Here is a 15,404-nt window from a genome sequence, read left to right as displayed (position 1 = left end):
TTATGTGTCAGATAATCCTTTGAGTATCAGAATACATGTTTGTTGAATGAAAGATGTTAGGCTTCAAGTTTGCTGTTACATGAAGATAATTCTTTGAGTATCAGAATACATGTTTGTTGAATTCAGAGATGTCAGGCTACAAGTTTGCTGTTATATGCAGATAATCCTTTGAGTATCAGAATACATGTTTATTGAATTCAGAGATGTCAGGCTTCAAGTTTGCTGTTATATGCAGATAATCCTTTGAGTATCAGAATACATGTTTATTGAATTCAGAGATGTCAGGCTTCAAGTTTGCTGTTATATGCAGATAATCCTTTGAGTATCAGAATACATGTTTATTGAATTCAAAGATGTCAGGCTTCAAGTTTGCAGGTATATTTGAAATATACTAGAAGACATTTTAGGTGACAAATGTAATGGTTTCCCTTTCCACACTCATTTCAGAGGCAGAGACATTGCGGAATGAGATGGAAGGAATTAAAGTGCGAGGCAAGAATTGTCCAAAACCAGTACGCACATGGGCACAGTGTGGTGTCAACAAGAAGATTCTGGAAGCAATGAAAAAGTGAGTTTATGAGAGGATGGTGGGATGTTACTACTTTGTTAAATACAAAAAAGTAATGACATTTTTCCTTGGGCAATTCAGGGAAAGGAGTGTAATTTGACTTTGTGAAGAATCCAGTGTTTTTGATGTCACCATCTTTCAGGTCTGTTGAATGTCTCTTTCATAAGTTTTAGTATTATTTCCAACTTTGAAATATTTTTTATTTGAATCTGAATGTTTGACTTGTACATTATTTTGAAGCTAGAAGAGTGTTGAGAATGAGTCTTACAACCTTGAAGAGAGATCACCTGTGAGCAAAATTTCTGCCATTTATTTCTCTTTTTCAGACACAACTATGAACGACCCACACCCATTCAGTCTCAGGCCATTCCAGCCATCATGTCAGGGCGGGATCTGATAGGGATTGCTAAGACCGGCAGTGGCAAGACCCTGGGCTTCGTCATCCCCATGCTCAGACATATCCTGGACCAGCCTCCCTTGGATGAGGGGGATGGACCTGTCTGTGAGTTCATTGCTAGATTGCGGTCTGATAATTATAATAATGATAATTATTATTATATTTATATAGCGCTGAATCTTGTGCAGAGACAAATCAAAGCGCTTTTGCACCAGTCATTCACACGTATGCGTAAATTTGAAACTGGAAAAACTGAAGACAAGGAAGAGGCAGGGAAGGGAGGCTATTTTGGGAAGAGGTGGGTTTTAAGACCAGACTTGAAAGAGCTGAGTGCGGAGACCTGCCGAAGAGAAAGAGGAAGTTCTTTCCAATTGCAAGGTCCAGAGACAGAGAAAGAACGGCAGCCAACAGTCAAGTGTTTGAATCAGGGTCTGCATAAACAGAGTGGATCCAAGGCCGATCGTAGAGAGCAAGATGGAGTGTAGAGGTGAAGGCAGCCACAGAGATGAGGAAATTAGAGACTGGGGTCCTTGCTTTATCTGTGCAACACTTTGGAACATTTGTTTATTCTGCATTTTATTGCTTTGTTTCACGGTGTCTTCTTTCTTTCTCCGTATTTTACTTTGATATTGTTGTTATTGTTTTTTTAAATGTTAGTTATTTCGCTATCACCTACTTTTTCTGAAGTAATATTATTACTATTCCTCTTGATAAAATTGGTCTTTAGAAATAAGAGTTTTGACAACTTGTAATAAATAAATGTTTGGTGATCCACATGTATTAAGGTCACAGAAATGCAAAGAAAAGGTTGACAGTCAGAGGAGGTTCAGTTTGGCAGTTCAGGTACTGCCACTGGTGCCTGTCATGAGTCTTGAGGTTTTGTATCTTGATTTCTTCATGGTTTTTTTTAGGTTTGATAGACAAAAGAAAGTAGAAACAGGGCAAAGCAACGCAGTTGAAAGACACTAAGTATGTCTACAGTGTAATTGTCAGTGTCTTATCACTTTCACTTTTAGGCAAGCAGCTTCCCTTTCCTTGTAGAAATCCATACCTTCAAAGCTTCAGTATGTCTCGGTGATATCCTAAAGTCCCATGTCAACATGCTTGCAAGACTGCTAGAACCCTGTGTTAATCCCTTGTGTTTATAACTGACAGGAGACCAGATATGCATATAAAAGATGCTGGTTGGTGTCATATACTATACCATATCAAACTGATGCAAACTGGGCCTGTTGGTTTGCCCTGCTTGGCCCTAAGCTGGGTTATGGAAGCAAAAGCATATTTCTCTAAACATCTGGTTGTCTAAATAGTAGTAGGAGTAGAAATGGTAAGTTGCCCATGAACATGAACAAAATCTTTCAGATTCCAGGGTTTAGGTTTTGTGTTAGTCATCAGTCATTGATACATACATTTTAAAATGACCCATTGATATAGCAGTCAGTTGTTCACTTGACTTATTGTGTTTTTTTCATAAAATCGGTCATGCTAAAAGGGCTTTTGTAGATTTCTTTTTCTTTTTTTTTCTGCCCCATCATCTGCACCGTTTCAGTGGCATTACTCCCACGCCACTCATTTAGATTCCCCCATACACGACCACATCTGGGTTCGAATGTCACAGTTCCAGCATTGGCGGTCCGCAGGGAACCATCGATATTAGGTTGCCAGGAAGCCACACACCAGAGGAGACCCTTCACTGCTGCTGAGTCACTTCGTGGTGTTCAGTGGTGCCTGTTCTGATTTGACGTACTTAGGACACAACTTACTAAGCCCCATACTAACGACAATAATGGCTTAGTTGCGGAGCCAGACTGAGTGAGCGTCCCTTCCAAAGTGGAGACTGCCAGCATGTCCCTCAAACAACAGTCCCCCATGAATCTGTCGACACTGAAGACATTGACAGGACTCACCCCAAGCACGGAAGTGGAGGGGTATAGAAACTGAAGTCACCATGAGAGCAGGGCATGAAAGGCGACATACTTTGAGACTGTTTTGTTAATATTGATGATAATGAAGGAGGAGGAGGAGGACGATGATGATGATGATGTTGCTATGGAGGTCCATTTTGGTTTGGGACTGCGTGACAAGGCTGTACTCTATGCTTCCTGTCATAATGATATCCCGGCGTTAACCAGGCCTGAGAGATACAGACACTTGCAGTGTTGGTCAGGTAATTAGAGCAACACACCCAAAGACGCAGCCTTGAAGTGGATGACACTCGACTGTGTGGTCCCAGTCTCCCACAGCACACTCAACTCTAGGTAGGAGCCGGTTGCGGGCCGAAAAACCCACCTCCGCTGGGATTTGAACCCGCATCCTCCCAGCCGTCAGTCCACGTCGCTAACCACTTTGCCACGGCAGCTGGTGCTTTTGCAGATTTCTTGTATCCTGCAAAACAATTGAGATTGCAGTTTCAAACTTTGAAATAATATTAATACAATTGTTACTGTTTTGCTGTGCTGTTTGGCAATGAGCAGACAAACATTGTGAAAAAAATCATAACTTTTACCAAGTTAGGATCTGAAGCTAGGTTTGTTTACACAAAAGCATCATTGCTTGGGTATTTTGAACTGCGGCAGAATACAGTACCAGTTAACTTTTTACTTTCCCGCCTGTCTCCTTGATTGAGGATGGCTTCGATACATATAGAATCTTTTGCTGAAAGAAATCACCATGATCCACACCATGGAGGAGCTGAAAAGAGTCATATAGTGTCAAGATGACTGATCAGATGAGTTTTGAGAACAGTTGCAATCTCTTCCATACTGCAAGTGTCTGGAGAACCTGAATCTGAGAGATTTCTTAGTGTTCGTAGGCAACTGATGTGTTTACTTCATCAGGCATGAGATTTTTCCGATTATAGTCAGATTTCTGACCGAAAATTAGCTCCAAAGGCCATTTTTGAGATTCGTGTAAATCTGTTGAGAAAATCAGAGGGGTGGAGGGGGTATGAGGGTTTTTTTTCTGACCCACGAAGGTTGCACGAACGTTGTCCGACCAATCGACAAGACCGACCCACAGCGTTTGTTAAAATACCCCATGTTCGGATAAGCAAACCAATTGAGAATAAGTGTTCCGTTGCTCCTCTGTCATCATTCATCTTATCTCGTATTCGGTCGGGATTACAAAACTCGCTCGCGGGCTTCACGACTTACAAAGATACCTGATTTCATTGATTGTCTTAAGTCATTGACAAAATGAGAAAACTCACAAAGGATTAGAGGATTTTTGCAGCAGAGATCGATAAAGAAGTGAATAATAAGTGGAACTGGGTCTGGCAAGATGAGATCGTGAAAAAGAAGTGAAGAATAAAAAAATAACTTTACTGGTAGGCGACGCCATTCACGAAATGAACACCGCGGGCAAGGCCAAGTGCAGTTGGTGTCAGATTGTATGGGTGCAACTCTTCAGTCTAGGCATGGAAATCTGTTTTCACACTTGCATTAAAAATGGAGCGTCCGTTTTCTAGAAGAAAAAAGAAAGAAAGAAAAAGTCTATGGGCCGTTCTATATTGTTTACCGATGATCTGTCAAAAATGAAAATGGAATGCTCTTTCAAAAGCGTTGTTTGTTGACCCCTTGAGAGGCGACCGACTTGTCAGAGCACCAAAATCGAAGTCCGAAAGTTTCCTAATGCACTGTGAAAAGCAAGCACGCGCACACATGCACACACATGCGGTCGATCACACACACACACACACACGCACACGGACATATGAGCGCGCGCACAATAACACACACACACACACACACAAACTTGCGCGCAAGATACACCAGTGCCCGCGATCTCCATCCCTGTCAAGCCACAAGGGCCGTGGGTACATCTGCTTGACCCTCTGTTCATTCAGCAAAAGCTGCCAACATTTGCCACTGTACTATGCACAAGTAACATTGTTGCGATTGAAACCAACTTTGTAGCAACTTATTGAGGTCAGTGCCTTTTCTGACACAGCTTCTGTACAAACAGTTCATGGCAAGAGTCAGTGTATTTAGATTTGAGACCTATAGCTGGCCAGATTACCAAAGTTACACACGCACGCACAGACATAGAGCTGAATTGAATGCGCGCGCGCACACACACACACACACACACACTTTGAAAAAAACAAACAACACATGAATGCATTCACATATACACATTCTCTGTTTTGTTTTTTTTGTTGTTGTTTTTTTCTCTTTCTCCTTCACACTTGCACATGTGCACACATAATATTATGAGCGCTCACACATTCACACGAGCTTACTAATACGCACATGTGCGCACACACTCACACACACACACTCTCTTTCAAGCACACACACACACAGAGATTGAAAAAAAACACACACACACACACACACACACACACACACACACACACCACACACTCACTCTCTCTCACACACACACACACACACACACACACACACAAACACAGAGAATTGTATTTGAAGCAATGCACATATATGCACACATACAAACTTGCACTTTTTCCTCCCCCCCTCCCCCCTCTGTCTCTGTCTCTTTGTCCCTCTCTCCCTCTTTCTGTCTGTCTGTCTGTCTGTCTCTCTTGCATATACACACAGAGTTGTATTGAAAACACACACACACACACACGCGGAGAGAGAGATCTATTGAATTTGAAAGCAGTGCATACACATGTACAAATACAACTTGCATCAGTTCTTTCCTCTTACCATCTCCCCTCTCTTTCTGTCTGCCTCCCTCTCTCTCGTTTACACACATTTGAAACCACACATACACATGCGTGTGCGCATTCACGCTCGCTTGCTGGGGAACTCTCAGCAGATCCGCTATTTTCAGTCGAAGAGCAGTTGATTTCAGAGGGAAAAAAGTCACTCCCCAAACCCCCTTCCCCCTCCTGCAGCCTTCACTTTCATGATCTGTTGATGTACCCCTCCCCTCTCTCTTGAGTCTCCTACCAGTGCTGAGGGAAGGGGGGAGAGGAGGGGGTGGGGGTATGAAACCACTGTCAATGACTGTGGCAATTTTGGCACTGAGCCAAGACACTGACCACTAGCTCCAGCTGAGAATCCTTGACTGCTTGAAAGTGATACAACCAGTCACAGACCCACCCCCTCTTCCCTCCAGTCATTCCACTTCCCCCTTTCTTTCCTCAACCAACACACATGCATGTCAGTGGAACAGAGACTACAGCTAAAGAGACCAGATGGTCAGTTACATTGGTACAGTGCAAACTTGCGTGCTAATAACATTTTCCTTGAAAACACACAGTTACATTGGTACAGTGCAAACTTGTGTGCTAATAACATTTTCCTTGAAAACAGACACACACACACACACACACACACACACACACACACACACACACACACACTCTCACTCACTCACTCATTCACACAAAAATTTAACACGCAGAGAGTTATATTAAAGCAGTGCACATACATGAACTTTAACTCTTTCCTCCCATGTCCAGCCCGACCCCTATTCTCAATCTCTTTGTCTGTCTGTCTGTCTCTCTTTCTCACATTCACACAGAGAGTTGCATTGAAACCACACACACAAACACACACACACACACACACACACACACACACACACACACACACATGAGACATGATTTTGAAAATCATGTCCCCAAGGCTGACTTTACAGGTTTGGAAGCAAAAACACTTCAGTTTAGGAAGAATTGGACTGATTTTTTGTCTTCTGTGGGTTGGAATACCGCAGCAGCACCGGTGGCCCGCAAGTGCAGATTTCATGGTTTGAAATTGAAAAAAACCTTCAGCTTCAGGGCCTTCTGCGGCCCCCAGGGCCCCATCTTTCAGACTCAGTCACAATTTCCCAATCTCATGCTTGCTTCATTGATGGTGTGCAAGAGTGTGGTCCTTTCAAGTAAAATCGAGATCCAATCAAGGTACATGCAAGCGTACATGTACATGCATGGCGGTTGGTTTTCATTGTCATTTGAGTAACCATACTTGTTTCCTGGGTTTATGTTTCCTTATCCCAGCTTACACGTACTGACATAGCATTGTCTTCAAAGTACCTTTGGCTTTCTTCCTGTGTTACAAGAACAGAATTAAACAGGTTCACACCCCAAGATTGATGTAAGGTTAAAAAAAAAAGATAGATGCCACGGCTGAAGAAGAATCTGAACGGTTTTTTTTTTTTTTTTCATGGGTCAGGATACTGCAGAGGTAGTGATCATTCTCAAGTGCAGTTTTTATGGTTAGAAATAGAGAAAAACTTTCAGCTTCAGGGGCCTTTGCTTCGACTGAAACTCCCATAGGGGTATTGCACCCAGGACTTCCACCAGGGGCCTTCAATGGCCTGTAGAACCCTCCACCTTTCAGCATGTCACAGTTTCTCAATCTCATGCCTGATAATGCGAGTGACGGTTACTTTGTGGACCTGATGTCTTTCAGTTGTACTGCTTTGCTTTGTTTCTACTTTTTCATTTTGATAAGTTGGACCATAATGTGAATATTTACTATCCAGAGCAGTCAACATAAATCAGTGTTTCATCATTGCAGAATCAAGTTTAGTAACGACTATGTTGGATTTTCCATGTTCATTACGCAGCAAACATTAGCAGGACATAGTCTCTGCATATTATGTGTTCAAGACACAGCAAACATTAGCAGCATATAGTCTCTACATACTATATAATTATCATGTACCAGCAAGTTTAGTGGACAAAGTGCAAATTCAGTTGCAAATTTTGGGGTGTAGGGTGGCCTACTGGGGGCACTGGGGGCAGGAATAAGGGGCTGTTTTTCCCGACCCATTAATTTTGAAAATGACCCATTGATTTTGTGAAGAACTGGTCAAATGACCCATGGTGTCCTGAACCAAACCAAAACTCTGAGATCCAGACTTTTCAGACAATATGTTTGCAGATATTGGGAAACTACAGCAGTCCCAAATAGTCATTCAATCTTTCTTGATACCAAGCACCTCCCTTAGTTGCATGTACCACAGTGTGAATAATAGTGTGTATGGAAAGTAAAAAGTCAAACTGGTGTTGTATGACTGTAGTTCACACCACACTAGCAACCATGGCTGTATGTAAAAGTAGCTCATTTTGTTTTCGGTTGGATCCTAGTTTTTGTGTTGTTATTTTTTTCTTTCCAATGTTCGTCTGCTCAGTATTGAAGTGCAAAAGCACAAGTTTGAAACAGCAGTTGTTTTACAAAAGAACAGATAAACTAACAAAATGCCTTTTGGATTGACCAAAGTTCCGAAAAACAGTCAAGTGGACGGTTTGCTGCCGCTTTGTTGGGTGATTTCAAATTAGCATGTATTACTGATTTGTGACTGACACCTTATTTCAACCCTGCCTTTGTGTTAACAGTTTTACCCTCAGTTTCATCTGTTTTGTTTACTATCTTGTATTTTTTTAAGTTTTTTGATTCTGAATCCATGCTGTAGTTCTGACTGGCTTGTTTCAGCTGTGATCATGACGCCTACTCGTGAGCTGGCTTTGCAGATCACCTCCGAGTGTCGCAAGTTCACCAAGCCCCTGGGGCTGCATGTGGTGTGTGTTTATGGAGGGACTGGTATCTCGGAGCAGATTGCAGAGCTGAAGCGTGGCTGTGAGATCATCGTATGCACCCCAGGCAGGATGATTGACATGCTGTCTGCCAACAGCGGTATGTGAGATTTGTAAAGAAAGGCCAGACACGGATCAGGACAGGCACTAAATATGTTACATTTGTCCTAGCTGCTTGTTATCCACTTTCAGTTTTTGAAAGATGGTTTTAAGTAAGTGTGTGTGTGTGTGTGTGTGTGTGTGTGTGTGTGTGTGTGTGTGTTCATGACTGCCTTTACTTAAAGACTGATTCATATGCAATACAAATTAATTTGAAAATCATCTGTGCATTCATCCTTCTGACATTGGTTCAGAAGTTAAGAATCAGCAAAACAGCACACAATGAAAGAAACCATTTTTACTTATTTACTCATTACTTTAACTCTTTCACTGCCAAGTTTCTGTTTGAAAAACGCTCCCCAGTGCCAAATATATTTGATATGATGCTCTTATTCACAGACCTTGGTTCATGTTTAAACAGCACAACGGACTTGTTCACTTCAAACTCTGTCAGAGGGGCAAAGGTTAGTCATTGTACTAATGGCAGAAGACTGTCTGCAGCAGTCAGCAGTCAAGCTTTGCTACAGTGTGAAAAATGGGCCTATCAACAAGACCCCTCAATGTTGACTTAAGTCACCAGTGGCTGTGCCCTGTCCAGTCAACTAAAGTCGCCTATGGCGGTGAAAGAATTAAAACCATTAACTGACTATAATCAAAGATCAGAGTTACAGGCGGAGGGTGGGGAGGGGTGGGGGATCAGTGTGGCTGAGTCAAATGGAGATAGAAAGTGTGTTTAAAAAAAAAACCAGAAAAAAAACTAACAAAAACATATTTTCCTTATTTCAAAACCAATTACACCAATGGATAGAGACAAAAAATAAGTTTAAATGCAAAAATTTTTTGTGGTATGTTCAGTGGTTTCCAAGAAAATGACTTGCTAATATGCAAAAAATATGTATTAGACATATTTCACAATTAGCCATTTTAAAACTGTAATAAAATTGTTAATTGAGCACTTCCTAGTCTCTCCTTTGCAGTACTTGGTACAAGTATTAACTAGTTTATGCTGATTTTTTTTAGTTGTTGCCATCTCGGGCCATCGCAAGTATATGATTAGAGATAAACGTTTTACTGTTGCACATGTTCTCTGTGGAGTAGTAGTTACTGTCCCTCTCTGCCATGTGATGGCTCCCGGAATCAGCAACTCATTATGGGCATATCCCTCACTTGTCCCCTCCACTTAATCAATCCTTCCGTCTCCTTTCCTCCATTATTTAACCTTTATGTCTGCTGTGATAAGTTTGTAGTCTCTGTTTTGTTACATCTTTTTGTTTCTTATACTTATCTGCAGACACAGTGTCAGTTCAGCTATGTAAATTTGTTCTTGGCATGCTAACTTTACGCCACTTGAGATGACACGATTCGACCAACAAATCTATTCAAGTGTCTTCCCACGATGCTCTTCTCTGCTCTGAATCACACAAAGTCACAATGTTTATATAAGCTGAAAGGTCAGTCCTTCATCTTCAGCTTTGATATCGTATTGCCTTTGTTTTTTATCTTGTCATGTCATTTTCACTGTGTGATTTGATGACATACGAAGCGAGCTGAACTGCGATCACTCAACACTCGCTATGGACGCTCAGCCCAGTACTTCTAACAGAATTCATGCTTCACGTCCGTATACTTTAGCCGATGCTGTAAATATCATTATGGATGAAAGTCCAAACTCAGTTCGCTGCTAATACTGACTCTGGGGAAGAATTTTTTTTATGGCAGTGTTGATTTGCCAAATGACAAAACTGATACTGACAGCACTGACGAAGATGAAGAACACTGCGCACGGAAAAGGCAGGATGTTACTGCATCAAGCAGGGTGCGACATGTGAAGATAATCAATTTTCACAAGAATCACATATGCAACAATTTCTTGCATTAACATAAAGAAAAAATAAGCAAGATTGATTGAGTGGTTCCAAAGATATAGTAGTTTTGAGTACAGCAACCCCCATGTGTCTCAGTCAATCTCTTGCACAGGCAGTTTCCAGCTGTGCTCTGGCTAAGCTGACCTAGTTTCACTCTGGGCGGGCTGACTGATAGAGAAGTGGCATAAGGGTTAAGTAAAATATCAGAGACATGGTATGTTTGTACTTGTCTCTGAACAAGGAAGACATTTACATAGCTTCTCTCTCTTGATAACCCATTCTCATATCTGATTTTTCTTCCAGGCCGAGTGACCAACTTGCGTCGATGTACATACGTTGTACTGGATGAAGCGGATCGTATGTTTGACATGGGCTTTGAACCACAGGTATTTGTCTTTTTATTTCCTCCATATCATTTCTGTTTCTCTTCTTTTATTTTAGGTACCGGCAGTCAAAATTTTAAAATAGAAAAAAAGATTTGTGATACATTTTATAAAAAAACTACTTTAAAAAATAGACAAAACACAAAAAGAATGAAGTCTCTACCTTTCTTAGTTTCTGAGATATGGCCGTTTTAAGATGACATGTCATGACGAACTTCGTAAATTTAGATTTTTCTCAAGTTCAGTGATACCTGAACAGCATAATCATTACCACAGCAGCCCCATTTTATTACTGTTCAAGAGTACATAACATATAAAACAAATAAAAAGAAAAAACAAATCCATTACTCAGAAAGTTTCTATTTTACAGAGCCTCAGATTTGACAAAAATGCCAGTTTCATATGTCCAAAGTAACCTGATAAGGCATTTTTGGAGGACAGCCACACAAAAACTATACATTGGAAACTGCTGAAATCTATGACTTGGACCCCATACAACATAGTGATTTTGCTTATTTTTTTCTGTACAGTTAACTTGATTTACAAATGAATAATTGGCCTTTGAAAATGGGCTTTCTCTTAATTTGTGTGATGGAAAAAGTGACGTCACAAGCTGTCGAACTTAAAACAGCTCTAACTCAAAAACTACTTGATGGATTTGCTTCAAATTTTGCATGAGTGTTAAGAATGTTACAAGAAACAATTCTATTCAAAACAATAATATCAAACATCAAACCGGCAATTTTGGTTTATCCATATGATGAAAATGAATATGTCTTGAGGTACAAAAAATCTTAAATCAGTGAATAAAAAAAAAAGTCTAACATATTTCTTTTAATCTTAACAACTTGTCAATACATGTACTACTTTATGTTTGTAGACTGTTTCCATAACATGAAAAAATGAAACAAAAGAGAAAAAAAAAGGGTTTGGTGGTGTGGGAGGGAGGTTGGTGGCATTGTCACTGACTGACAACAAGATTTATGCATATCTCTTTACAAGTATGTCTTCCTCAGTTTGTCATGTTCAGGAACAGACCACACTCTGCCATTCTGCATTGTAACTTCACAACCAGAAGAAAACACAAACATTGCAGAAATACTCCCATCTTCTGGCTTATGTGGCCACACATATGTGTTGTTGGCAACTGTACATTTGTGTGGAAAGTTCACCTTAGCCTGGTCTGGTCTAAAAATTTCAGACACTTCCGACATGAAAATCATTGTCATTGAAGACAGCAATATTTTCTCCAATCCTGGTGAAAACAAAATCCTTAAAAGTGTTTTCCTCATCAGCTGTGTCACTGGATTCTGAAGACAGGTCATGGTCTGTATCAATATCCATTGGCTCTGAAAAAAAAAAAAAATCATTTGATCTGATACAGATGGTTTACAAGTTCACAAAACACAATGCAGGCTAAATCACTATATGTTTAAATATTGGTTTATGATATGATGTACCCAAAGATGGTTCAGTGTGTGCTGCCCGGAATGCATGCATGTACACATATACTGAATGCATCTGCAAGTGCATCATTTCATTGATTCATGCTGTGCGTATGTGTGTGTGCGTGTGTGTGTGTGTGTGTGCATAATTATAAGCTTTGCATTGTTTGTACTTTTTGTTTTTTTTCTCATGTAGCTTTGGTATTTGCATATAAGAACAGGTTTATATAATATTGCTGCAGACCATATAAGAAAGAAAAGGAGTAAAACCTGTCAAGGCTCTTCTCTATGGACAGTTACATTAATATTTGCAATTGTCACTAAAACTGGGATTTTTCCCTCCTATTAATGAAAGCTAGTTTCTATTACTTACTTATTTATTATTTAACATTTGTTACATGTGTTAATGTTTGTTATCAAAAGGTATTGCATTAAATCAGCAGTGGTGTGAAACCTGCATGTACAGCAAAGACACTGGGTATAAAATGCTGTGCACAGTATTCATCATTCTGTCCCTCAGTGTTAGCACAAAAGCACACACACACACACACACACACAGAGTGGATGTGTTGCTGCATGAGTGCATGCACACTTCATGTGTGTGTGTGTGTGTCTCTCTCTCTCTCTGTGTCTATATGTGTGTGTGTGTGTGTGTGTGTGTGTGTGTGTGTGTGTGTGTGTGTGTGTGCATGCTGAAACTATGAGAGAGGAAGGAGAGAGAGTGTATTGACAAATGTAAACAAAGAGCTTGATGATGTGAAACAGTTATGTACAATGGCCTTTGATCCCACCTCTCCATGCTCAGATTGTGAGATAGATAATTATATTCCATTAATGTTGGTATTTATTTCTGAACTAAGTTAACAATAAGTAATAACAAACCAATCTCAATAGTTATGCTAATCTAGTTAATTTCTAGGTCACGAGAGGCCTATGAGGTGGTTGTTTCCGGTTTATGTCATGAACAATTGTCTGGATTTAAATCGGTGATCCTCTCTTTTAGAATCCTAAAAGGATCATAAAAATGTAATAAAATGCAAAATAATGCATTTACTTTTCATTACACGAGTTTTCATACAATATTTCAGTCTAGAATAAAACAGCACTAACGCGAAACACAACTGGTGGAAACGTGTCGATCACTTCGTCAAGCGGTCAAAGCTTACTCCATTTATCACGAAATTGGAACAATCCTATGGATTAATAAGCCCTAAAAACTACGTGGATCAATTTAACATGAATCAATTTGTAAAATTTGTAATACTTACCTAGGTGGTTTTTTGTCTGGATGACGAAAACGCTTGAAATGTTAGCGTCATCGCTTGTCGATTTCATAGGAGCCGCGGCCGCCGAGTCGAGTCAGTGTGTGAATGTGTGTCACGGTTGCAAGCGTGCTTTTCATTGGCTGCGCTATGTTTGAGTGCGTATGAATACCTTGACCTTTGGTACCATTCGAATCAGCAAAAAATAAGCTTTCTATCGCTATGCTGTACCAATGGTGTTTATAGCTTTACATCGCAAAAAAAATCATTCAAATGTGTCCTTTTAGCCGGATCAGTGTGCTGGCTCTTTGTTATGAAGTAAATTAATAAAATAACTGATGGTGGAACTTGTTTAGGCTTCGACCTTGCGGTTTGACCTTATTTGAAGATTGGGGATGGAAAATTCCACAACCTATAAACAAATCAAAACAACCGACCCTCGGACAACACGAATGTCCGCCATGGCGGAAGCGCGACATGGGATCAGTTTCGCTGATTACGGTAGGCAGTTCTCGGAACGAATACACACTCGCACTCGCACACAAGTAAATAAACGAACAATGGATTGAAAGATTAATGGTTTGTCTTTATTTCCATTATGTTTTAAACAAGATTTATACACAATTTCACACAAAAATCATCAAGTGAAAAGTGACAAATTTCGGCCTGCTGCCGGCTTTCCCGCAGCCTTTGTTAGCAGGTGCCGGTACCTATTTATTTATTTTTTTGGTGTCATATACTGTACCATGTCAAACTGATGCAAACTAGGCCTATCGGTTTGCTCTGCTTGGCCAAATATCGCGCGGCTAACAGTGAAAAGATGAGCAGTGCTGGCCCGGTCCGCTCTCAGCCAATCAAACACCTCTAAAAGCTATAAGTGCTGAATCATTCCTTTGGCCAAGGCTCTCCACGCCATCTTGTCAGGTTTATGCTCTGTCTCGTCTTACGCTTTTTTTGGCTATTAAGCGTATTCATTTGGCCTTATTTTGCTGCATGCGGCTTGTCTGTATTGTATTCTTACATTCTGTGTACCCGATTCGACTCGGCACCCACGATTCGTTCGTTTTTCTCTACCTCTAAGTCGATCCTGTCTTTCCTTTCTCTGTTGGGGGTCGGATTTTCGCTGGGTGCCTAAGCGCGGGTTCCATGCCTCGTGCGCCATACCACGAAGGCAGGGGTCATGATGCTGGGACTGAGACTCAGCAAGAGACTCTCCCAGGCCCGGAGCTCATGATTCCTCCCGATACGGACCGCGGCGATGCGTCTTTAGACGCTGATCGTGGAGGCGACTTTTGTACCAGTAAAATGGTCATGAAGGGGACCGGGGGGAAAGAGGTACGAGCGTCGCCTCCCGAGGTGTCCCAGCGCGAGGCAGGGAGAAGGGGGAGTGGCAAGTCCTCTCCTGGCGGTGGGGACTCGCAGCTAGGCGCGAACTCCCAAGGGGAGACCGCGCCCGGCCGTTACCCGGGTCCCCACTCGGAGACGGCCCTCAAGGGCACCATTGTTGTTCCCCCTCCTCCCTTCTCTGTCGACCCCCCTCCCCCACCTCCTTTTGGGGGGGGAGAAAAATGTGGTTCCGGGGGGGGGGATCTCTACTTTGCCCACCCCAGGCCAAGCCACCCCAGTCTCCCCACGGGAGGGGATTTGGGGCTGTGGCAACCTGCTCTGCAGGTCTTCCCGCTATCCGGCCGGTCTCCCCTGCTGGGGGAGGCCCGCGTGTGTCAGGCAGTTCCGGGCAGTCAGCCCGCTCGTCTTAGGGCGGGACTGACACCCAAGTCGGACCTGACCTCCCTCCGACTTGGCCAGGTTTTTTCCTTCATGGAGGTCAAGGCGCCAGTGACCCTTGGGGTTCGGGTCACAGTATGGCTGGTG

General features: G+C 41.7%; 1 protein-coding gene across 1 annotated transcript in view; it reads left to right on the top strand.

The window, feature by feature from the left end:
* The window catches only part of LOC143282768 (putative ATP-dependent RNA helicase DDX46), a 69,727-nt gene that overhangs the window by 27,639 nt on the left and 26,684 nt on the right, over positions 1 to 15,404 (top strand). Inside the window, exons 9-12 of the mRNA XM_076588531.1 lie at positions 448 to 568; positions 895 to 1,070; positions 8,378 to 8,578; positions 10,746 to 10,828. Of these exons, the coding sequence (XP_076444646.1) occupies positions 448 to 568; positions 895 to 1,070; positions 8,378 to 8,578; positions 10,746 to 10,828 (581 nt within the window). The remainder of the gene's footprint in view (positions 1 to 447; positions 569 to 894; positions 1,071 to 8,377; positions 8,579 to 10,745; positions 10,829 to 15,404) is intronic.

This window comes from Babylonia areolata, chromosome 1 (assembly GCF_041734735.1).
Source record: "Babylonia areolata isolate BAREFJ2019XMU chromosome 1, ASM4173473v1, whole genome shotgun sequence".
NCBI classification, from domain to species: domain Eukaryota; kingdom Metazoa; phylum Mollusca; class Gastropoda; order Neogastropoda; family Buccinidae; genus Babylonia; species Babylonia areolata.
Note: the sequence above shows the minus strand (reverse complement) of the source record. Positions and strands in the feature narration are given on the sequence as shown.